Source organism: Filicampus tigris, chromosome 4, assembly GCF_054856515.1.
Source record: "Filicampus tigris isolate MCC_2025a chromosome 4, RoL_Ftig_1.0, whole genome shotgun sequence".
NCBI classification, from domain to species: Eukaryota; Metazoa; Chordata; class Actinopteri; order Syngnathiformes; family Syngnathidae; genus Filicampus; species Filicampus tigris.
In genome coordinates this window covers 25,185,468-25,211,826 of record NC_141220.1, presented here as the reverse complement: position 1 = coordinate 25,211,826, position 26,359 = coordinate 25,185,468, and the positions used below count along the sequence as shown (strand labels likewise).

At 42.8% G+C, this 26,359-nt stretch overlaps 1 protein-coding gene across 1 annotated transcript in view; it reads left to right on the top strand.

The window, feature by feature from the left end:
• The window catches only part of LOC147149075 (A disintegrin and metalloproteinase with thrombospondin motifs 20), a 105,051-nt gene that overhangs the window by 36,476 nt on the left and 42,216 nt on the right, over positions 1-26,359 (top strand). The window contains exons 11-21 of the mRNA XM_086027425.1: positions 217-321; positions 13,972-14,117; positions 14,246-14,427; positions 15,222-15,358; positions 15,449-15,566; positions 17,828-17,923; positions 21,870-22,036; positions 22,314-22,443; positions 23,167-23,293; positions 24,464-24,674; positions 25,755-25,919. Of these exons, the coding sequence (XP_085883551.1) occupies positions 217-321; positions 13,972-14,117; positions 14,246-14,427; positions 15,222-15,358; positions 15,449-15,566; positions 17,828-17,923; positions 21,870-22,036; positions 22,314-22,443; positions 23,167-23,293; positions 24,464-24,674; positions 25,755-25,919 (1,584 nt within the window). The remainder of the gene's footprint in view (positions 1-216; positions 322-13,971; positions 14,118-14,245; positions 14,428-15,221; positions 15,359-15,448; positions 15,567-17,827; positions 17,924-21,869; positions 22,037-22,313; positions 22,444-23,166; positions 23,294-24,463; positions 24,675-25,754; positions 25,920-26,359) is intronic.

Sequence of the window (26,359 nt, the reverse complement as noted above, 5' to 3'; positions counted from 1 at the left end):
ACATGAGTTTTGCATCGGAGGGCAACGAGGGGCTACTCCTAATCCCAAAACATGAGAGGAAAACCTTTTAAAGGCACAGCTTGACTCTACAGTCAGTGATTTTTAATTTTAAAAACTCCAATCATGGCTGAAATGCTTCTTGGGTTGTGTTGGAAACCTGGCAAATCATAGATGATTCATTGCTTGTATGTTTTCCATTTCATTTCTTTCACCCAGAAACAATGTAAAAGGCTGTGGTGTACAAGTGCAGAGGGAGACCATAAAGGATGTCGTACACAACACATGCCGCTGGCTGACGGGACTGAATGTGGGCATGGAATGGTGAGTGCATATTAAAAAAAAAAAGTCTTTAGATGAGAGTTTAATTGGGGCTCTAGATGTCCCGTTCACATTTTTTGCACCCAAGTCCGAGTTCAAGTTTTTAAGTATCTGCTGATACGGGATCTCGATCCGATTCCTTGGCAATGCATTTTGAAGAAAAAAAGCACTCATCCGAATTGTCTTAATTATCTTCTTTTTTTTTTTTCGGATAAAGGTATCCCAACATGATAACTTTTTATCCGGCTGTAAGTCAGCAATGGTTCAAATGATGTAAAAAAAAAAATTATTTTATCCTTAACTTTAGAAATGATGAAAATGAAAAATATCCGATCTTTTTCAGCCGATACAGATCAACTAAAAATCACGTATTCGACCCCATTTTCCGATCACATGATCAGATTGGGACAACTCTAATATGGGCCGTGTACCGTTAGACTGATTTGATAATCAATGTATGTCATGTCACAAATCAGCATCCGTGATTAACATGCAGGTGGGCACTGGCAACAGTTTTACCGGAACTAGACGCCAAGCCATTTTGTATGATTGTGTGCTTCCAACTTTGTGGAAAATAGGGTTTGGAAGAAGGCCAGCAAAGCGAGGTTCTTAGCCCTCACTGGCTAATTTTGCTTGAAAGTGTCTCTGGATCTGCACCCAGTCTCGCTGATCATGTCATGTGAGGAGAAACGCGGTGCGGGTGACTATTGTAGTGTAAATTAGCCTCAATGTTACGTAACAGTGGAGCAGAAGTGCAGAATGGCTTGCTCACAGACACATTTTCAGAAGCAGGCAGATAATAAAAGATTTACTCTGTTGTTTAATTTCACACTTGATTGGGAGTCAGCTATCGCACAGACCCAACTATTTGTATGGAAGTCATTAAAGAAGTCAACCCAAACATATTTTTTTTCCAGAATATGTTATATGTAGGCCCACTAGTTGAAACAAGGCATTCTGATTAATATTGCGTTTGTGGAATATGAGAAATCCACCCGTTTTTAGCTAGCTGGAGGTTCGGCCATTTTGTCACTTCTAAAAATGGCATCATAGCTGCTCAGGGCTGAGATAACGACCAATCATGGCTCAGCTTCGGAAAACAGGTGAGCTGCGATTGGTCGTTACCTGAGCCCCGAGCAACTGTGATGTCATTTTCAGTCGACAGAAGTAACAAAATGGCCGCTCCCGAGGATGGCTAAAAACGGGTGGATTAATAACTCTTATTCCACAAACGCAATATTCATCAGATTGCCTTGTTTCAACTAGAATAGAACATATTGTTGAAAAAAATGCGTTTGGGTTGATTTCCTCTCTAAAAAAAGTAGATTTTCCCAAATCTGTCCCCACCCTCGAATGGGAAGAGGCCCATTTCATCGTCTTTCAGCACGAAGAATTCAATGTAAACCAGTCAGGTGACCATCGCTTTTCTTTTCCCCTCCATGTTGTCGGGAGGCCCCAACCCCCATTAGCCTTCATGTTCTCCTCGCCCTGGGGTGCTATGCTAATTAGGGCTGAGACGGCGGGTCAGTTGCTGAGGTTACGTGCAAAAAAAGAAGGAAGGGGAGGAGGGAAGATCGCGGAAAATGAGAGAAAGCTCGGAAGAAGGAAAAAAGCGAGGGAAAGGTGAAGACGCGGCGCCTTTGAAAGAGGGACGCGGTCCGGCCCTTCACAGTTGAGTCACCTTGTGGTGAACCCGTGAACCCCCCCCCCCCCCCAAACCCTCTTTTAAGCGGCGGCTGAGCGGGTCAGCGGTCAGGGCCGTAACGGAGCCTGCCAGCACCCCTCACAAAGGAGCTCACTCCTGCGGGAGGAGAGCCAGGAGGAGGCGCGAGAGGGAGTTTAGTATTCAGGACCTGCTTGAATGTGGGAGGGAAGGCTTCTCTTCCCTCCTTTAACCTTCTGCCCTCTCGCAGTCTTTTCCCAATACGTATCTTATCCGCCTTCTTCGATGCATCTCCCGCTTGAGGTTAACCGTTGATGGCTAACATCTTAATCCAACTACAACAACTGCACTAAAGAGTAATGGCCCTGTGGCGCACCGCTCTCATCCTGGGCGGGGACACGCTTTGAAGGGACTTGACTTTTAATCAAGCCTCCTTGACCCAACTTGCACCCAACCCAGTCCAATGGATGATTCATCTTCATTGGAACTGACTAAACATTGATTAGTTGGTGTTGCGATAACTGCCTCCGAACAATCTGCTCCATTTGCACAATACCCCGCACGATCATATTTTGCTCAACTGGTACTGTTGCCAACAACCTGATTGTATTCCTTTATTTTCTATCGCTTCTGGGAAAAGATCGTTTTAAATCTCAATGTATGAAGGCTGAAATCCAAACATCTGTAGGCTATTCATCTTGAATGGTGAACTTGTAAGATGGCTTTAGAATTGACGTTTAGTTGTTTTGGTATCATAGTTTGGGATTTAAACTGTTAACATAGGCAGTGATTAACATTTTTCGGCATGATCGACTTTTGTTTTTGACAAAATCGAAACATCAAAACTGATTAGTGGGGTCGGTGAGTCCTGATTTTCATATTCAAAGATAGATTGGCAATGATAGTCATTGTGCACCGTTCAATATAGGATTCATAAGTAGAGAATATGATGTGAAGCGCTGCGATATTTCCATGCCTGCGAGTGGCAGCTGTGCGCTACTCCCCCTTGTTCATTCATCTTCAGAGAATTTCCACACGTGGCGTGGATGAGCTAATTATCATTTGGCCGTCAAAGGTCACCGTGACCTCATGTTTTTGGCCAGGATTCAAGAATTCATACGCTTATTATGACAACTTAACACGTGGGACTAAAAATGGGTGGGGGGGGAGCTTGGGGGACAATAGGGAGATGACATTTTGAAAGGTCAAATGTAGATGGTGTTATTAAATACAGTCTTTTGGGGGCCTCTGCATGCCTGAAAACTCACCATTTTTTCCAAGCACATGTATTCTGGTGAAGCTTAATTTATTTTAGAGGTCTTTTGTGCTCCCTGAAAAGATTTTTTTTTTTTAAATTAGGCCAATGGAACAAAATGGCCAAAAATTACACTTGTATGTATGCTATGTCCTTTTTAAACTAGAGTGTGTTCACTTCTCCTTTCTTTGTCCTGCTCCAAGAAGTCATGAGGTTCGGGTCTTAGGCCATGCGGGGACATGGGTCATTCCTTTGGCTCAGAGGCGTGTGTGGGGGTGCGCGCGTGTGTGTGTGTGTGTGTGTGTGGACTTGAAGGCTGCTAGATGGCCACGAGGATTATAGACATGGCCTCTCTGGGCCTGGTTTACTCAGAAAGTATATGCTCATGTTGAGATTTATAAAAACCCAAATAAGACCCCTGGGGTACCCCTTTTCTAACCTGAATATTTGGTCGTATAAACATAATCGGAATACCTGTGAAGCCACCGGCGGGCATCTTACGTTGCCGCTCGCTGGGTGAGCCTAACTCGAATGCATTTATTCCTCCACAGCATTTTCACGTTATTTTCTGTCCCTACAGTGGAAATGACACCGTGCGTATCTAGACACATATGTGCATCTGGAGTGCAACTCACCGGAAATACGCATGCGGATGTAAACAAACCGAGCGAAACTCAGAAGCAGCTCAGAATCACATTTTTGCAGCGAGGAGGAAACAAACTGCTTTATTTTTGTGGGGAGTGACGTAAATATAATGTTTTATCCACGGTAAAACGTAAGAAGCGGAAATGACATCTATCGTGACGTTACCTATACATCGCCTGTTCGGGATATTCCAGTAGATCACAATTACCATGTATACGGGAGTAAGTCTGTCGCTTACTCATGTAAACGGGTTATCCCGAATGTTTCAGAAACCGGAATTTTGAATTTTAACTCGGATATTGACTGCATATAAACATAGTCGCGGTGCGCTGAAATGACCTAGGTGCAAGGAAATGCAGGGCTTTGTCAGGTGATATAACGTGACTCTTTCTTGAGACTGGCTCCAATTCAGCCCTTTGATCGTTCAGAAGCTTCAAAGCCGAATTGCTGAATAGACAATATGTCGCGATATTCTTTGTGTATGGCACTTCAAAAATGTTAACATGAGCTGAAAAGATTTGTTCGCCCAGTCATCTCTAACAGCACACATTGCATACCGGTTTTCACCTGCACCATTTTTGGCATGCTGAATTAATCTCCCGTATATTTAGCATATACTCCTCCCAAAACACCGAAATGAACCGCACGGCAATTTTGCAGACGTAATCCTGCGTGCGCCCAGTTAGTCGATCGGCTTCCACATCCCTTTGCATGAGTGGTTACGTTTGCACCTGCTTTTGCACCAAGTTAGTAGTTGAGGGGGAAGTCAGCAGCATAAAATTCTCACCCCTTGAGGAACTTTGGGTTATTTGGCCAAACCTTTCAAGTCAAGTCAACTGTTGCGTGGTAAATGTCCTCCACCTCAGTCGTTTGTAATGTCGGGTAACGAAACAAACCCGGTCTGGTAATTGGGTTACCAAACGATGGACAGTGCAAAGAAATAGTTTGTCTGCAGTTTTGTTGAAATGGGGCACTCTGTTTCCCCCACCTCTCTCTCTCATCCCTCATCAAAGCCCGCCCCCCCACCCCTCACAGGGTGCTGGAGTGAGTAATGCGGTCACATGACCTCTTGGCGGCGTGTCTGTCATCTGGCTCAATGAGCCGTGAATTAATGAGGGCATCCCATCACTTGTTGCCTATAAATACAGACACCACCCTCCCCCTATTAACCCCCACATCCCCAACCCTCACGCTATCTTCTCTTCTTCTGCCCCCCCCCCCCCACCTTTAAAAGGATCCGGCCTGTGCGTCTGTTTTCATGTTGTTGTTTTTGTTGTTGTTGTTGTTGTTTTGGCGTGTACGTGCCTGCGGTGACCCTCTTTACGTAAGTGTGTGTGTGTGTGTGTGTGTGTGTGTGTGTGTATGGAGTTTAAGGGCCAGCAAGCATGCTCAATAGTGGTCTGTCAAGCCAAAGCCGGGGTCCGCTCAGCCCCTGCATCCACATGCCGGACCTTTTGAAGGTGCCGCTTCTCACCACGTAGCCACACAGTGGGTGGCAGAGGAAGACGGTGGCGCTTGATAAACGAGTCGCGTTTGGTCGTCCAAAAGGACCGAGCTGGACCGTTTGAATTTTCCCATTTATCCGTCGTATGGCGCTCCCAGATCCTCTTGATGGGTGCTCAATTGAGTGGCCAATAAAACGGGGAGTTGTTATATATTTCCAGAGCATTCCATAAGGGGGAGGGGGGTGGATGACAACCTGCTTTTGTTTGAGCCAATTAGAGTGAGACAGCCAGGTCTTGACAAGGAAAGGCGGGCCAGAATGGAGTCTGTTGGCGGAAGAAGTGGCGAGTGTTTGGCCCGAGCCTCCTGGCAGCATGACGCGCTTGCGGTGGAACGGCGTGTGCGTACTGTAACTTGGAATTGCTGCACTAGGATGTTTTTTTTTGTTTTTTTTCCCACCCTATCATCAGTCGTGTGAGTATTAGTGGATATGAAATAATAATAAGGGATTGTTGTCGTGGGCGACACAGTGATGTAGTGTTTGGCATGCCCGCCACACAGTTCTGAGGTTGGGGTTTTTTCAGAGTTCTCGGAATCGGAATCAGAATTTTCTGACTCGAATCACAACGGATCTCATACTGCTTATTCTCAAGAGCTGGGACTGTTGCCAAGTTGCATTTTTTTTTTTCAAGAATGTGTTCTATGCAAGCCCACTAGTTGAAACAAGGCATTCTGATAAATATTGCGTTTGTGGAATAAGAGTTAATCCACCCGTTTTTAGTCATCGCTGGGGTCGGCCATTTTGTCACCTGTCAACTGAAAATGGGCTCAGGGCTCAGGTAACGAGCAATCACAGCTCACCTGTTTTCTGAAGCTGAGCCATGATTGGTCGTTATCTGAGCCCCGAGACGCTGTGATGTCATTTTCAATCGACAGACGTGACAAAATGGCCGCCCCATCAGATGGCTAAAAGTGGGTGGATTTTGCTGCTTAACTCATATTTCACAAACGCAATATTAATCAGAATGCCTTGTCTCAACTAGTGGGTCTGCACAGAACATATTCTGAAAAAAAATATGTTTGTGTTGACTTCTCTTTACTAAAAAAGGCACAAATCATTCAAGCAAATATAACTCCACCAAGATCTTCGCTAGCCATTGCTGGACGGGGTCGAGTTGATCTACAGCTGACGAGAGCTAGCCTGTTAGCCAGCCAGCCGGCTAGCTTCTTAGCTAGCTCGAAATGAGGCGGGCGGTCCCAGCCAGCAAGGATTTGTGTAGCACTGACAGGACAAGCACAAACCCAACCCGGATTCTACATTTGGCCATGGTATTGCGAGGGAATCTGGTTCAAGTAAGCCAGTCACACCTTCAGGTCAATTTTATTTACAGTCCAATAAAGTAGAAGACCCTATTGAAAATCCACAGTGGTGGTCCTTGTCTTGAAAAGTGACTCCAGATGCTTTCTTTGTATTGTTAATTTGCATTGTGTGGAGTACGCGGCTTTTGGTTGCGGGGTGTCCGAGTCGCAAATCCCGCCCTCCAGTTGCGAACTCAGAACACCGAGACCCACGACAAAAACCCGGCCGTGACATGAAAGGCGATTCCGTGTCGCAGAGGGCCAAATGAAAGAGTGGAGGGCTTTTGAAATCAGCTGCTTGCCTTCTCATTCCTGTGGTGATGTATGGCTTAGGTGTACAAATGAGGCGCTCCGTGCAACAATTTCCCGTCAATTACAGGGCGCAAGCGTCCAAAGCAGCCAGCCAAGGAGCTCCGAGCAGATGCCGCCGTCCCGAGACGGCGTTCCCGCTCTCCTTGGGTTAGCCTCCACTCTTGTGGCCGCACAGATTATTTGGCTCGACTTCACGCTGCATATTTACAGCGAGAGCACGTGTTTTGCACATCTTAAGATGGGTAGATACAAACCAAAAATCTGGTCAAAATTGACAAATTTTATGATGATTTTTTTTTTCTCCCTGGTCAATTGTAAATGTTACGTTTTTCAATATTCACGATCGCAAAAACTTGTGTGTTTTGGGAGTTTTGGCTTGTGATTGTTTATTGTGACGTGAAACATCTGTTTGTGTTTTTTTTTTTTTCCTCAGCCATTTGCTGAACAATTCATATTGTGGTATTTTCACGCTCTGTCTATAAGGCTGGCACCAAATCCCAGTTTGATAGGAAAGTAGTAATTGGTGTCAAGGAAGTATGTTGAAGTGATCCGCCTTGACTGAGACGCTGCCATGTTTATGTCAGCCGCATGTGCACAGTTCTGGTGTATTTTTTCCAATATTTTTATTGGTAATGTTGTATGATATATTTACTGATTAAACTAAGAATACAGGAGCAACATTTTTAAAGGTGCGTTAACTCTAGAGATGTTCAATACCACTTTTTTCAGACCAATATCAGTACGAGTATTCACTCTTTGAGTACTGATACAGAGTACTGATACCCCTAGTACTTTTGGTATATAAAATTTCACAACACAATGCCCCCAAATTGTTTATTTCTGTTGCAGATGATGATTCTCCGAGGTGTCAAACTGCCGTAGTAAAGTGCCAACTACCGCACTTATTCGATCAGATTTCTTTTGACTTAAGTATAATTGGCTGGTATTGGCAGCCTCCTGGAGTACGCGAGTACCTTCAAATAAGGCTGGTACTATGACACGTCGCCGTGTGTGTACGGTGTTGGTTATTGTGAGAGAACAGTAAAAACAAATAAGCCAATTTTTCCTCTTCATGTTTGGCTTCTCTCACATTTAAAAAATTGCTTATGATGTTAAAAATTGGTATTTGTGCGCCAGGCTTTACGCCGGGAGCGCATGCAAAAGATGTGTGCACGTGTTGTCGGCCAGCCAACGTGTCTTTGTCAAATTCCTAATTTGAAGCATACGCTCGTGACAGCTGGACAGGCTGCTTTCGTCAGACCTTCAAAATGTCCGAGCGCATTTCCAAGTTTTGACAACCTTTCTAGGAAAAGTCAACTCAATACAGGCCTTTCACCTCAGCATTCCCTCTCGACTGATAGCTAATTGGAATTGAGTGTGCCCACATCCACCCCCGTGAAAAGCCGCCGGGGGTCCAATCAATCACTTTGGTTGAACGCACGGGGCAGTCTTTCCGAACCGTTGTTGCGGCATCACCGGCTTAGCTAGACTAGTAGTACTATGACAACCACAGTAAAGTTGAACCTTTAAAGTCGAAGGCTACAGAGTAGAATTCAATCTATTTTGAAGGAATTGTTTTCAAAATGTGATTTTTTTTTCCAACTTCAGAGGTTATTCCATACTCTCTTTTACTACTTAATGTGCTTTACGTGGCGATATTTTTTCTCCCTACTGCAGCGATGTTGTAAATTACATACAATTTGTAGACATCTAGCTGTTTTGGTAACCCGTGTATGGCATTTTGCAATGTGTGATATGTTGTTGTTTTAAATACACATATATAATTCTCTTTGTTTTATGTTTAGTTTGACAGTGAATTTCAACTTGGGGTGGCAATAATCAGTCGGTAGCCTCTTTTTTTGAAGGTCCATTACTATCCGCCAAACTCCTTGCATGTTGTCAACCCAGTGGACTTGCTAGTTAAAGCCCAAACATTTCTGAACGATGGCTCGTATTTGTAAGAATAATAATGTACATAATTTATATTATTAGCTAGCTGTATTAGCTTAGCTAATAATATACATTATTATCCTTACATATTTCAAAAAAACACGTAAGTCGGCTCACTCTTATGAAGAATGGAGTTTTTATTTGACACAGAGCAGTTTTGCTTTGACATAAGAGCAAAAAATTGAGATATGAGCACTGCACTGAACTCAACTCAATTCAAGTTCTTTATTGACACTCCCATCTTAAGTTTACTGTCAAACTAAACATCAAACAAAGAGAATAACACGTTGTATATTTAAAACAACCACACAACGTTGTGTTCCGCTAGCTAAACACAAATTGCAAAATGTCATAGAGGGGCTAACGAATAGCATCGCTAGTTGCAGTGTTACAGATATCCGAACACAAACGGTGCATCAACATGTAGACAGACGATCTACCAATACTCACAGGCATATATTTTTTATCCTCAACAGCAGCTTACTGAGTCACTTGCGGTACTTCTGAAACTATTCTCCTTAGTTTGTGTCTGCCTGACTGTGTTATACTGCCCCCTGGTGGTCATCAACACCAGAAGGAGGCAGAATGAATTATCATGATGCATGATAACACGATTACCGTATGTTTTTAACAGCACAATATCATAGAGTGCAGTCGCTTTATTAAAAAACACATTACGACATTTTTTTGTTAATTTTTTCGGCGGGGCTGGAACTGATTAATCTCATTTTCTTTCATATCAATAAGTGTTTTGAGTTATAAGCACGGACACAGAACAAATTAAATTTGTATCTCAAAGCACCATTGTATTTTACAAAGAATGTAAATGCCCTCTTTGTGGGACACATACATCACACGCCAAGCTGCCCGAGCGATCTAAAGCGCTGCTTTTTGGTTGCGGTCTCCTCTGGGTCCCACTTCTGCCACCAAATACCTTTACCATACACGCATCGTCTCACACAGATGTTTTTTTTCCCTTTTTCCTCAACTTCCCGTCCATCCTCTTCTTCTCAGGCGCATCACCTTTTGAGGGCAGACGCAAGGCTTGTAAACACAGGGTGCAAGTGGAGGGAGGGCGGAGGGAGTGGAATGCCTCAGAGGCTTACACGGGCTTTGCAGCTCTCTGACAGACACCCCTTCTCAAGTTTGACACTTCTTTGGGCTCGCTGCGCTGCGGTGGCCCTTACAACTTCCCATAGGGAGAAAAAGGAGGTATGGAAGGGAAAGTGGTGATGGGAATGTGACCTCACTAGTAAGGAGGAAAGTCTTTGTAGTGGGAAAAAAGGGGATTCATTTAATGTATTCCAAACGTGGCGTTTCTTTGCTCTCCGGGGTCACTATTGGTGAAGGCATTTTGAGGATTATGTCGAAAAGAAGCGCTACATGCTTGACGTTTAAGTTTCCATTTTTACATCACAAATGCAGTACAGTATATCCACGAAAATACCAGTGGTTGTCAGACATTTTGCATTTAGTACCACGACAAAAGAACAATTGGGTCCCCAAATTCCACCGTAATACAGTAATGTAGGCCTAAGTGTTCATGTCGAATGAGGCAGAGGTTTTATTCCTAAAAGTATACAGCGCCTATTATTATTTATTATTATTTATTATTGTAAGACACTGTATCATTCTGCGCAGTTTGAACATTAACACTGCTATTAAATATAGGAAAATACAAAACCTGCGCTTAATGAATCAATTAAAATGTATTGCACTTAAAAGTTACATAGGAATTGTGTATATATATATATATATATATATATATATATATATATATATATATATGTATATGTATATGTATATGTATATATGTATATGTATACATATATATGTATATATGTATATGTATATGTATACATATATATGTATATATGTATATGTATACATATATATGTATATATGTATATGTATATGTATACATATATATGTATATGTATACATATATATGTATATGTATACATATATGTATATATATGTATATGTATACATAATATATATGTATACATGTATATATATGAAAACATATATATATATATATACATATATATGTATACATATGTATATGTATATGTATACATATGTATATATGTTATTTCAAGTCATATATTGCAATGTCAAATGTTCAAAAACCTGAATTTTCTAACTTCTTTTTTTCCAAACTAACTTAAAAATATTCACATAAAACTTTTTTTTTTTCATAATTGTAGAAATGCAAAATGCGTGTTCTGTTTATGTAGGGATATTTACATACAATGTATCTCGCTGGCGTTGGGCCAAAACCATGTGTAGCTCCAAAATAGTCACTTTCCAGTTTGTTCAACTTGGCATTGCGTCATAAAAGAGAGCAAGCCATTTTTAACACTTGACATTGGTCAATATTATGTAAAAAATAACACCCACACGTGTGGACTGACCAATACTTTCGATTTTGGAAAAAAAAAAAGTGAATTCACCCCAATGTGACTTATGAGGTTTTGTCCCGACGCCAGCGATATGTAGTTTACAACAGCTGTGGGTTGCTGGAAACCTTTGAAGACCGGATGATCTTGAATTTGACATTGCCATTTGACGTTCAAATGATCTTAACACCTGTTTGTCCTATCGTGCTGTGAAAGCCATTTCACCCCTGCTGGATCTCATTCCTGCTTTCGCGCTCCAACAGAACAATCAGTCGCCAGGGGAAAAAAGACCGGGACGTTGCCGTCCGGATTATGGAAATGTTTGGGATTTGTTTAGTTGCTACTCTACCGCCCTTCACACCTGTGAGTCATTGTGCATTGTCTTAACACTCCATCATTAGGTGCGGAAAGTGTGGGGGGGGCCATTTTGTGTTTGTGCGCAGGTGTTTGTCTCCCGTGATAACCGTGCATTTATATTCCTGATTAGCTATTACCCTCGGGATTACTTTACAGCATCACCTCCTGCCGGCGCTTCACTTCCTAGAGTTTAATCACGGAAGCAACTCTCATCCAAATCCAAGGATTTATTGTATTGCAATGTGATGGGAAGCCGGCCAGTGGGATTGATATTAGCTACAGTAGATTTCTCATCTGGAAGGTGTAACAGCTTGGAACTTGAGTTTCTGGTTTTATCGCAACGCTTGGGTTTCCTTATCAAGGTGCTGCTGGACGGCGGGCTCCGTGCGCAGACAGTCGCCGCATTTGTCCCACATTTTTTCTAGTGAGCGGAACCCGTCTGATATGCTACTTAGTAAGAGAATGGGCTTTGGTTATACACAAAGGAGAGCTGTTATCACTCCTTGCTATAAAGTAGGCTTACGGTTTTGATTCTAAGTACCTTGGTTATTTATGCTTTGTTCACACTGCAGCTCAATTCCATTTTTTTTTTTTTTTTTGCCCACATGCAACATGTATCTGATTTTTTTGCATGCAGTGTGAACAGGGCAATTTCATTTTTTTCAAATCCGACCTAGATGTCTCCATGAAATGAGATAGAGGAGTGAGGCCTGATTTCCCCAAAATATTTCTACCTCCTCCCGTCTCGCTACTCTGGCGATATATGATGATAAAAAGATGAGCCCCTACACGTATTGGACCATATTTACCTCCGTAAACACTCCGTCACATTTTTCTTTTTCACGGACACTTTTTTCGCGGACGTTCACTTTAGAAGTCTCATTTGTTTTTGTAATATGAACGAGTACATAAAAAGATCGGATTTACCAACAAATCCAAATTGGGCATCACGCCTTGCAGTGTGAATGTAGCCTTAGTCCCTCTAAGTGCGGTGTTGGGAATAGGGTTGCAAATTTTTCAGGAATTTTCACAGCTGGAAACGTTCCATGGGAATTTATCGGAATTCAGAGGAGTAAACCAGGAGTTTACCAAATTGAAGGTTGGCTCTTAACTCATTGCCTTCTGTGGATTTGTATTCACATTGTTTATTATCTGGAATCCTGCCGACGAAAAATATTCTGCAAGTATGTTTTTTGGGCATGGAAGACAGTCTTGCCCACCTTGTCCGATTTGTAAACAACTGTTATGACTAATAGATTGTAGGTGGTGGAGTTAAAAGTCGGACAAGTTTAGGTACCCCACACCCGAACAGAATGTGTACGTTTTTGGTATAGAAAGAGAATGTGCTGCAGTATGTAGCAGAAAATGTAATTCATGGAGTGAATGACATACAGCATTGTAATAACTCCACCGACGTTCAACTGAAGCCATGCGTTGAGTCTGTGTTAAATTATTATTTTGCCATCAAAGGCCCTTTCTCTGTCTTGTTTCAGTCGTTTTATGGTTTGAGTTGTCAGAAAAGCAAAAGATATTAGCATCAGTCACTTCACCCCCAATTTTTTTTTCTCCGTCTTTTCGTTTGGCGACGTGTTGTCTATGCACCACAACTGCTGCCTTGACAAGTAAAAATGCATTAATCGTCTTCATGGGGCTCATTTTTCTTCAACGCTGGACTCTGAAAAAGCCAGATTCCCCATTGGCCCAGTAATTTATGGGACAGTTGCACAATTGCAAGAGAGCCCCTTAAAGCCGTGACTTTAGAGATGTATTTTTCCTGAAAATCTTGGTGAAATTCCAGATTGGATGTTCGGGTATGCGGATCCTATTGTATTCCCTTGAGGAAATTCAATCTTCCCGAAGATCGTCTGAACAAAGGGTGATGGAACAATTGAGCAAAATAAATGCCACCATCTAAATTCCCGCTCCCTTCATAACTCCTTCAGTGGATTCAATCAATCTATTAAGATACAATGCAAGGTTCAGTGAAATAATAATGCAAATTCCCCAAAGCACACGGTATATTTCAATTTAGGTTCACATCACACTGTATATGCGTCTCCTGCCTTTGAACAGCTGGTGGAATTGGATACATTCCCCCAAGGGCAAACGTGGAATGAGGGTTTCTTTTCAAATACAGTTTGATGTACAGTAAACAGAGGATTTGAAAGTCAAACAGGATCACCTCTCCCAGGTGCGCACACACTAAATCTCGATGTCGCTGTCTCCTAACGGGATCCGCACGTGTTGTTGTGACGATATACTTGCAGTATTGCAGACACGGAATGTGTGTCAACAAGGAGTTGCACCTGCAGCCGGTCCAGGGGGAATGGGGTGCCTGGGGACCCTACAGCGCTTGTTCCAGGTCTTGCGGCGGAGGGACACGGAGCACCACCAGAGACTGCAACAAGCCAGAGTAAGACCACGTGGAGATCGTTCGACCGCGGTCCGAACCCTGTGAATTGAATTCACATCGAAACAGAAGCTTTGGTTGAGAGCAACCAGACAAGATCCGATATCTCCTGTTCCTTGGTCTTATTCTAGGCCTATAAATGGCGGTAAGTTCTGCGTGGGACGACGGATGAAGTTCCGCTCCTGCAACACCGAGCCGTGTCCGCGGGGACGGAAAGACTTCCGAGAAGACCAGTGCTCTCAGTTCGACGGCAAGCATTTCAATATCAACGGTCTACCTCCAACCGTCCGCTGGGTCCCCAAATACAGTGGCAGTAAGTCGACGTGCTATTTTGAAGAATTTGAGGCCCTTTTTACGTATTTTGATGTCTTTCGAATTTGGGTTTGCAGTTGCACTGAATTCTTGGGCCTTAGCTTTTGGCATGTTAAGATCCATTTGGCATGCACAATCATATCTATTGCTTTGCTTAGACCGCTGGCAATCTCAGGTCTTTGTGTTCCCGTCTTCAGTTCGATCAACGCAATCAATGTTGCGAACATCCATCTTTCTTGATATAAAACATTTAACAAGTTCTTAGTTACGTATTCTGGCCTTTTTTTGTATAGACTATCTCTGAAATGTGAGCAAACCATTCAGGTTTTTAATGTTTTTTTTGTGTCTTTTAATGAGACAACACTGAAGAAATTATGCTTTCCTACAAGTTTTAATAGTTCTAAAAGTTCTAAGAGTGTAAATCAAAATAACACAACACATACCGGAAGGCAACAAAAGTGAGCACAGCTATAATTGAAAATCTCCCAACTGGGTCTAATTAGCCGTTTTCCTTCCCCGGTGTCATGTGACCTTGTGGGTATTACAAGGTCTCAGATGTGAAAATTTGGTGTTATCACTTATACACCCCCTCTTCCTGGTCACTGGAAGTTCCGTATGGCATCTCATGGCAAATATGCTCAGGATCTGAAAAAAGCAGATCAAGCAGATTTGTAATTTCGGTGTCAACGTGGTATTCCACGGTCTCCACTTTGTTTTAGTTTAACATGCTTCACTCAGTGTCTTCTCTGATAAAATCGTCTCCTTCTGCAAAGTAATGATTTATATTCTGTTCAGTACAATTGAACGATCGCTGCAAGCTCTTCTGCCGGGTTGCCGGGACGACGGCGTATTACCAGCTGAAGGATCGCGTCATCGACGGCACGCCATGTGGCACAGATACCTACGACATCTGCGTTCAAGGCCTCTGCAGGGTTCGTCCGTTTGCTTCCCTAAGCCCCAGCACTCAAATCAATGCGGTATGACTCGACAGTATGTACACAATGCAAACTTTTTGCCTCCAGCAAGCGGGCTGCGATCACGTCCTGAACTCAAAGGCCAGGAATGACAAGTGTGGCGTGTGCGGTGGGGACAACTCCTCGTGCAAAACACAGGCAGGGACGTTCAACGATGCTCAGTATGGTGAGTCCCATACCTCAAAGTCGTCCGGACATCCTGTATGTTGTGAAAATAAGACGAGCTTCTGGATATCAGATTTAGTCCTTGTAAAGCGGAAATAATGTCTGTTCTCAAATGCTGTGGGTGTATCTGCTGAATACGGTGAAACCACATCCCACTCAGCTGTCAACTGTCAATCAAATATCTCCACCATGACATGGAAAAATGCGAGCATCTTTCACGGGACACTCTAAAGCGGGCACGCTAGCGCGAAGCCTCTGTCCACACGCTGTCTGTCAAGTCAAACTTTTTATTTTTCCTTAATCCCCTCCTTTCACTCTTCCTCCTTTCTTTGGGTGATGTACATGGACTCATGGCTGACAACGAGGCACTCAAAAGAAGCAGCCACATCACACCAGCGAACTATCCAAAGGGAAGATGTATTTTTGGGTTTAGCCTTAGCTAGCTAGCTAGCTAACTGCATATCACCATTGCGCTGGATAATAAATAAAGAGTGGCACTAGCCAGTGTTGAACACTAGCTCCACAATTGTACATAGTTGTCAGTCTTTGCACATGTTTTTCAGCAATTACCTTCAAATTTGTGTATTGTATTTAGAAACAACAAAAACAGCCCTTCAGGCTGTCATTCACACCTATGGACAATTTAAAGTCTTACTCCACCGACATGTAGACATTTAGTCATTTTCTGATAACTACTGGATAATCATAGCAGATTCTCCAAACCTTATTAAAACGCGGACCCAAATTGGCAGATAGGCGATCTACATTTGGAAAATGCCTGATTCTGATGCGTTTTCTTTGCTTTACGCTAACAGGACGTGCGGTTATATCCAAATGCCGCACTATTGGGAGGAACCCGTCAGGATTGTGTCACTTCATCATACATCCAGTCTTACAGGACTCGTTCATGGCTTTTCCACGGATTTTGTGTTTTTTTCATCTCCTTTGACAAGCAAACACACACATGGCAATGAAAGACTTTTTGGCTGAGCTCATGGTACTGATGTCATGTCTGTTGTCACTTAATTTTGCTCAGATTATTCAGAAAGAATAGTCGGGCCTTTAGCCAAATTTGGGGACTGATCTTTGTCTAAAACTCTCCAATGTTCAAATGACGGCCCTGACCTCACCATTTTTAAACAGAGCGATGTGAAGCAGGGCTTCATCCAGGGCCAAATTCTGATTGCATTCATCAAGTTAGTGCTCATTTACTTTCTTCTTTCGGTTGTTTAGTGGGTGGCTGGATGTTTTGTTTTTGTTTTTTTGTTTTTTTACTGCTGCACCTCTCGCTCATAGTCAACTGGGATGAACTCCACCGAATCCCATCATGCGTGTAGAAAATGAATGGACGGATACTGAAAAATTCTGCCGCTACAACTGCACTGAAAAAATGGTTTGTGGAATTCACTCAATTTTATTTCGTCAAGTGGTTGCACAAAATAAACTCATCTGGATGCAGATACATTTTTAAGTAGACTACTTATAAAACATATCTAGCTCCAGATGATTTTATTTTGTGCAACCACTTGTCAAATGAAATTGAGTCAATTCAAAACTTTTGTCAGTGCGTCTGCGGTTTTTAATGAACCTTTAATGAACTTCTTTAATAACATCCATGTTGTCAGATTGTGGGAGGAAGCCAGAGGCCTTCCAGAAAATCCACACAAGCACGGGGAGAACATGCAAATGTCCAGATTCTAACCCAGAACCTCTCGACTATGATGCAGACATGATAACCACGAGTCCAATATTGCTCGTGTTTTTTATATCACATAAATTAATGCTTAATGTTGTTCCACAAGTGATTTTCTTCCAATGTATCGCATGAACGCTGTATTGTGATTACATTTCCACCCCATCAAACAAGTGGATCTTAAGAATGTTTACACTTTTTTTTTTATTCTACAGTTTATTCACACCATGCTTTGTCTGTCAAGTGTGTCCATTTTGCGTTATTCTTTCTGTCACGGCCACTTGTTCTCCGTGTTAGTTTATGTCGGGACAACACGTTCGGTGTGGTAATTACAGGCCAAATTGTAGGTTCAGGGAATAATTACATGTCATTTCACGATCGGGCCTCTGAGACTTCAACAAGCCCTCCTGCAGGTTATTTGAGACGAGATCTGATTTTTGGTGTTTTTCTAAGTGTGTAAGTCCCCGGTGGTTGGAAGCGGACATCCCTTTCGGAGCATGGTGAAACTATTAAAAAACTTGAAAACGCATCTGATCTCCTCATGCTTTCTCTCTGTTTTTCCTCTTCAGGCTACAACACAGTGGTCCGCATCCCAGCTGGTGCTACCAACATTGATATTAAGCAGGTCAGCTACTCCGGAAAGCCAGAAGATGACAACTACCTCGGTGAGTCGGAGCGGGGATGCGGTTTGTGAGTAAGATCAAGTTTTCTTGGAAGCACTGATCCAAAATTGAAGCTGGCGGCTCGCTTGACAATTTATTAGGAGCAGAGCTGGATAAAATGCAGAAAAAAAAATATATATATTCGGTAACATCACACTTGCAATAAATCCTCTTTTATGAAGATGATGAAGTCCAGTTGTCTGGAAAGTGGGGAAATTAGGGCCAAAGGGAAAACTCATATGTTGTTTTTAATTTTTTTTTTTACAAAGTTGTAAGGGCTCTTAAGAATAATAGAGTTTTAATATTGCAAAGTTACATTATTAGAAACGTGTGTTGCTGTTGGAGAATACAATTCAACGAGAAAAGGTGTATTTCAACAGAAATTGTAAATCAATTTCAAATTCATTTTCTGTTGATGAGATAGCGGGGCCTTGAGGTACGAGTTTCATTCATCCCATGACAAATTCTGCTTGTAACTCAAAACATTCCTATCTCAACTCAACTTTCCCCAACGAAATAAAAGAAAACTAGCTTTTAACAGGATTTTTCATGTTACATTTCACTTTTCACATTTTCACTTAGCAGTATACTGTATAAAGCAGGTGTCAAACTCAAGGCCTGCGGGCCAGATGTGTCCCTCCACATCATTTTATGTGGCCCACGAAAGCAAATTATGTGCATCGACTTCATGTTTCCTGCTAAAACACCCTAATTGCTAATTGTCTTCCCTTTTAAAAATATTGAGATATTACAAGCATTTTTGTTACCAATCTCTCTTTTCAAATAAATGTACTGGCGTCTAATTTCCAAACTAGTCATTCATGAATTTGTGGACATGTGGCCAAGACGCCCTGTCACTTCCACCAACAACCCAGGCTAAACTTAGCTCCTCCCCGACGTACAAAGCTTGCTACTCAGTTGAGATGCACCACGTCAACATACTTCCTTGACACCAATTCCAAAGTTAGATTGGACTTTGGCATTTCAGAAAGAGCACAAAAAGAGTTTTTCAGCAGAGAAAATGTGAGTGGACGAATATGCGAATAATAATAATAATAATAATACAATTTTAAAGTACAAAAATGCCACTAGGTGACACTATCGCTCTGCAAACACCTTCCAGTTCCCAGGCGTCGTCAACAAGCAAGTAATTAAATTTTGAGTAAAAATCAGTTAGGATTGTGAAATGTTACTTAAAGGGGTAAGTCAACCCAAACATATTTTTGTCAAGAATATGTTCTATGCAAGGCAACAAGGCATTCTGATAAATATTGCGTTTGTGGAATAAGAATGAATCCACCTGTTTTTAGCCATCTCTGGGGGCGGCCATTTCGTCACTTCTGTAGACTGAAAATGACATCGTCACTGCTCAGGTAACGACCAATCACAGCTCACCTGTTTACTGAAGCTGAGCCGTGATTGGTCGCTACCCGAGGGTGTGTGATGTCATTTTCAGTCGACAGAAGTGACAAAATATCTGCCCGCTGAGCTAGCTAAAAAGGTTTGGATTTTGCTGCTTAACTCATATTCCGCAAACGCAACATTAATCATAATGCCGTGTTTCAACTAGTGGGCCTGCAGGGAACATATTCTTGACAAAAATCTGTTTGGGTTGTCTTCCGCTTTAAAACATCGCTTGGGGAGTTAATCAAGTTTAACGTTTTTTGTGTCCGGTTTTAGTTATAGCTGGTTCTGCCTCTTGTATAAGCAGATGAGTACGCTTATATTAGATCCCTCTCAGTAAGTTAGGTCAATGCCATTGCGGCCCCGGGCCCCCTTCACAAACGCCCCGTTGCAGTGACCCATGCAGCCGAGGAGGAAAGCTGTCAGTGGAGGAGACGTAAACTGTTGCCAAAAAGCCACTCGAATAACTGTCTCTTGCGCTTAGTGTACGTGAAGGCATTTTGGACGGCAGAGGGGGTCGGCTGGTCAAGGCAACACGGGCCACCGCTCGGGAAAGTAAATGAAGTGTCAGACGCCCTCCAGAAAGATAAATGAAGCGACGCTAGGTGCTAATTAGACGCATGTGGATGAAAGCGGATAGCTCGGCGCGGAGGCGGGCAAGAAAATGAAGACGTTTTAGTTCAAGTGAGGTTCAAGACTTTCTGCAGTCACTCTGTCAGGAAACACATGTGGCTGGAAAAAAAAAAAAAACACATGGTGACTGTTTGCAACGCCGTGTCAACGTTTGTCCCTCTAGCTCAGTGGTTCTTCACCTTGTTGGTTGTATCGAACCACTGCAAGTTTTGTAATTGGGAAAAAAAAAAAAAAATTAAAAAAAAAAATAGCAAAACATGAATGTGATTTATTAGTGCACAAAATGAACAACTGTATATATCCGTTGTAGACAAAATCACTGTGTTCAATTAACAAAGAACAAAAAAATACCTCCATGAAAATTTACTGCAAATAAATAAAAAATAAAGAATTTAGCTGTTTTTGGATGTGCACCATCCTCCAAAAGGGTTGTTTGCTAACAAATGGTATGAGTATCTCAAAGTCTTTTTTTTTAGAGCCGCAAGGTACACTACAATTTGGTGGTACTAAAAGATTGACAGAGTTGTTGTTCTGAAGTGTTAAAGCAGAAGTCAACCCAAACATATTTGTTTTAAGAACATGTTCTGTGCAGACCCACTAGTTGAAACACGTCATTCTGATTAATGCGTTTGTGGAATATGAGTTAAGCGGCGAAATGCACCCACTTTTTAGCCACCAGGGGGGGGGGGGGGCATTTTGTCACTTCTGTCGACTGAAGATGACATCACAACTGTTCAGGGCTCAGGTAACGAACCAATCACGGCTCGGCTTCAGAAAACAGGTGAGCCGTGATTGGTTGTCCGGCCCTGGACTCAGCCAGCCAAAGTGTCGTCAGTCATTGATGACGCAAGGCAGCTCGGAGGAACTGCAACTATTTTTGTTTGCGAATACTGCACACTGGTCACCATGGTAATAATTAACGATCCACAAATCGACAGGCGTCATGAGTAACAGAGACCAAGCCCAGCACAGGGGTAATGTTGTTTTAAAGGTACATTCATATCACTGAAACGACGCCATATAGGACCCGAGACTCGGTCAAATTTGCCTAATGGGCGTCAACCACATACACCAAATAAACTTTTTGATTTCTTTGCAAATACAAAATGCTAATTAAGCTCAGGTTTGAGTTTTTTTTTTTTTTAATGTGCTATACACATTTGCTGTGAGCTTAGGGGGTGAGAGCAGTGCGCAATTGCACACGCGCGCCGTTTCGAGGGAAAATTGCTTTTCTCCAATTTTGGGACTGTCTATAGTCTTAAAACTGATGGATGGTGCACAGACGTCACATTTGATCGTTTCGGGAATGCTTTGCCCTTTTGCAAGGGCTGGAACAAATTAATGGCATCTTATGTTGATTTGATAAACATGTCATTTTAGCGGCGAACTTGGTCACAGACCAAATGAAATCCACAAGTCAAGGTAACCGCTGTACTTGTATGCTCATGTTTTGCACATTTGTCTCTTTGCGGCGCATCGTCCCAAACCCGCAATCATCTTTGGGTTGAAAATGACTCGCTTGCACTCCCCAACAACGTGCAAACTCGAATGTAAACGAAGTGGAGGGAGTTCATCGAGCGCATACTTTTGGCACGCAGACGCCGCAATTAGCTGCGAGCTTCATGGAACCAGCCTTCAAAAAAAAAAAAAAAAAAAAGTCTCGGTCGTGTTTACTTGCTACAGCGGTGAACCGTGTGCTCTCTTATGTTGTTGTCTCACCGCGGTGTCAATCATCACCGGGTGTCACGCAGTTCGAACTCCAAATAGATGCAATCCACGGCCGCCAGTGTCGCTGCGTGCTGCAAGTGTGGTTTTGCGAAACAATACGCTGGCAACGGGACGACTGTTTACAACAGTGTGCTATTTCCACGTTTTTCCCGCTCGGATGAATTGTTTTCATTTTTTTCCCCAGCATTATCCGACAGCCAGTCCAACTTCCTGCTGAACGGGAACTTTGTGGTGGCCATGTTCAAAAGGGAGATCACCTTCAAGGGAACAGTCATCGAGTACAGCGGTTCCGACACCAAAGTGGAGCGCATCAACTGCACGGATCGCATCGAAGAGGAGCTCGTTCTGCAGGTCGCCGTCACGTCCGGCGAATATCGCCGCCGATAATCGCTCTAGCCCTAGTCGATATGCAGGTTTTACTATCTTTCGTCACTCCTTTCCAGTGATTTTTGCCGTCAAGTTTACTTGACTGTCAATTGTCACTTGATGTCGTGTTTCCCTCTCGTTTATCAGCACTTTGCAACTGATAACGGTTTTAAAGGTTGAATTTCTGCGCAGACAAAATAAAAAAAAAAAAAGGAGAGGTTTTTTTGGTGACCTTGACTCGCTCTCTCTGCCGTCACTGCAGGTCTTGTGTGTGGGAAACCTCTACAACCCAGATGTCCGCTACTCCTTCAACATACCCATCGAGGAGCACAGGGAGCAGTTTGTGTGGGATCCCTCGGGCCCTTGGCTGGAGTGCAACCGCATGTGTCAGGGTACGGCCTCAACTAAGTCGGTACCTTTTTCGATCTTGAACGGTTTTGCGGTTGAGCAAAATATGTGCGTGAGGGCCAAAAATGAAATGTGACTTTGTTCAAAGTGAAAAGAACAAACATCTACTTCAATGACCTCGTCCAAGGAGGTTTTGTTCATTACCTCTGCCAAGCACAAAAGCTTTGGGCAAACGGCATTGTTTCATCGTTTTTCTGTTGGTTAGCAGTGATATGCGAAAAGAACATAACTTATTTCTATTTTAAAAAATCGTGGAAAATGCGCTATATAAATAAAATTGTATTGTACTGTATTGTATTATTACAGAGAAAATTCGTATTGAAGTGTCAGTACAAATTAGCGTCACTTAAAAATCATTCTGCAATCATTTAAACAAAACAAATTGCCCCTCCCGACACCCCCTTACCCCCCCCCCCCCCCCCCCCCCCCGTGACCTTGCTCTTACCCAAGCCACTCACATCGCTCCCAAGCCACTCACGTCTTCAAGAACTAATCTCGTCAAAGTTTCCTTTAAAATGCGGGTTAGTCCGTCTTTCCGTGGGTCAAAGTTCCCCGTGGGATCTAGTAAAGAGATGTCATTATGAGGTGTAAGACTGACAGGGACCCCCAAGGCTACCCGATGAATTTTAGGTGAAGAAATGTGATATTCCGCTGACGGATTTACCACTCTGTGTTTGATTAGCACGTGTTTGTGTGCTTTTGTGCAGGTGAGCGGCGGCGGAAGGCGGCCTGTGTGCGCAAGAGCGATCACCTGGAGGTATCGGAACAGCGATGTGAACACTTACCTCGCCCCGGCGCTGTCACTGAGCCCTGCAACGACGACTGTGAAGTCAGGTGAGATGCACACACACTAAAAGAAAACACAACAATATACAGCAATAATGATAATAATGTTTATAATACAGTGACCCCTGCATATTCACGCTTCAACATTCTCAAATTCATGTTGACTGATTTTTTTTTGTACCTATCCTTTGTTATTCACAGACAAACTTGAAAGAAGGCATTCTGATTAATATTGCGTTTGTGGAAAATGAGTTCAGCAGCAAAATCCACCCCTTTTTGGCCATCTCAGGGGGCGGCCATTTTGTCACTTTTGTCGACTGAAGATGACATCACAACTGCTCAGGGCTCAGGTAACGACCAATCACGACTGACCTGTTTTCTGAAGCTGAGCCGTGATTGGTCGTTACCTGAGCCCTGAGCAGTTGTGATGTCATCTTCAGTAGACAGAATTGACAAAATGGCCGCCCCCAGAGATGGCTAAAAATGAGTGGATTAACTCTTATTCCACAAACGTAATATTTATCAGAATGTCTTGTTTCAACTAGTGAGCTTGCATAGAACATATTCTTGAAAAAAAATATATGTTTGTCGACTTCCCTTTCAAGCAGCTTCATTTACAAAAACAGTGCTTGGCCAATATTGCATTAGAGATTTAGTGTCAAGTAGGAGAACCCCTTTACCTCCCAAATATTTGTCTGAACACAAGAAATCTAAAACTTATCTTAAAACATAAAACTTTCTCGCCATCTTGTGACATTCTGGTGCCAGTGAACTATGTTTAAGTGAGTTGAGAATTTTCTGTTAGACGCCAGTAGTACTTTGCTGCCATCTTGTGGCATCTTGGCGCCAAGGAACTATGTTGAAGTGAGTCGAGGAGCTTCATTTCAACCAGAGTAGTCCTATCGTTGAATTCAATCACAGAGTCTGTCACGCTGAACACTGCCAAAGTTGCGTTTGAAACGTTTGACCCGAGCTGAAGTCGACTTAAAAAAAAACAGCTACAAACGCTGTGCACATATCTGGATGTAGGATTTATTTGATGCATCACAATCATATTTTTTAATTGGCCCAAAGCTAAAGTATAGAGAGTACATGGTTTAGTGTGTTTGTTTTATTGTCGCACACCCGTCTGAAATGTATTGTATATGCATTCCAACTCACACACGTACCATCTGCAATATGAATTATAGTGCCCTTCCTACTAATCTTTTCCTACAGGTGGCATGTTGCCGGGAAGAGTGAATGCTCAGCTAAGTGCGGTGCGGGCTACCGCAGCCTGGACGTGCAGTGTATGAAGTACAATCTGATGAAGAGGCAGAGCGAGCGAGTGGGGGCCAGTTCCTGCGTCGATGTCGTCAAACCTCCGACTCGAGAGAGCTGCCACGGCGATTGTCTTCTCAAGAGCTGGCAATACAGTGCTTGGTCACAGGTGGAGTAGAATGTAGAAGGAAATTGACATTAATCACAAGTCACCCCAAACATATTTTTTACAGAATGTGTTCTATGCAGGCCCACTAATTGAAAGGAGGCAATATGATTAATATGAAATATGAGTTAAGCAGCAAAATCCACCCCGTTTTTGGCCATCTCTGAGGGCGGCCATTTTGTCACTTCTGTCGACTCAAGATGACATCACAACTGCTCAGGGCTCGGATAAAGACCAATCACGGCTCACCTGTTTTCTGAAGCTGAGCCATGATTGGTTGTTATCTGAGCCCTGAGCAACTTCGATGTCATCTTCAGTCGACAGAAATGACAAAATGGCCGCCCCTCGAGCTAGCTAAAAACGGGTGGATTTCTCATATTCCACAAACTAAATATTAATCAGAATGCCGTGTTTAGTGCGCCTGCATGGAACATATTCTGGGAAAAATATGTTTGTGTTGACTTCCTCTTTAAACAATGACACATATTTAAAGTATGAGAAAGATTTTTTTTTTTTCTCTCTAGCTGCACTTACAGTTGAGAATAGTATTTTTAAGTCAAAGATGTGTTCGCGTAGCATTGTGCTAATATTACTATTCTGAGTACTACTGAGTTGTGAGCAGCGCTTGTATGAACTTTTCCGTGTCCCAAAATGATCACTATAATTAGGTAAATTATTTATTTTGATGTTCTGTTAGCTTTAAGTATTCACTAACTTGACTTTCTTCAATAAAAAGGACATTGCCCGTTACGTATTTTTAACCACAGTATCTTTAAAAATAAGCTACCATCCACAACTATTGGTGATGCGCTGGAGCAAAAAGGCTTTGCGCAATATTCTGCCACCAACTACCAAGTCTATTTATTATTTACCGACCTCAAATTTTATCCTCATATTGGTGGCCAATCTTTTAAAGATAAAACGTGTCAAAAGAGTAACTACCGTGCTCATTCAAGGCCAAGAAATCTTAAAACACGACTCCTAGTCCCGTGTGCCGCCCCTCTGCCAACTGTCCTGTAGTTTTTATCAAATCCTGCTTACAATCCTGTTAGAAGTCAATGTCTGATTATGTTCTTTTAACAGTGCTCCAAGACGTGTGGACGAGGAAGTCGCAGCCGAGACTCGTACTGCATGAACAATCTGGGCCGGCGGCTGGTGGACAGGGAGTGCGACGAATACCAGAGAGTGGTCACGGAAGCCTGCAATGACCAGCCGTGTCCCAAGTGGGCCGTCAGCGACTGGACTGAGGTGGGCATATCACCATTACGTACACCTCCAGTTGAGTGGCGGGCCGTGCATTTGCTACCTGGGCTTTCATTGAGGGTTGTACTGACTTAATTCACCTCTTTATACCACCACTATTATGTTACCATTTTGAAAGTAGTGACGCTATACAAAAATGCATTATAACAACACACACTGTATCTGTGCCACGCACATCATTTGGAGCAGTTCGGAATCCGTTTTTATCTAATAACCACGTCACCAGAGATGCTGATTATTACATTTATTAATGATCGCAGAGCGCTACAGACAGGCCCGGAGGGAGTAATCTGGACGTTCTGGCGAATTCCCACTCAAGCCCTCCCATTAGTTTTTTTCCAGCCCATCAATTTTCCCCAATCAGTAAATATATTGCGTCCACGCCACTTGGATCCGACTATTACCTTGTAATTCCCGACACTTCA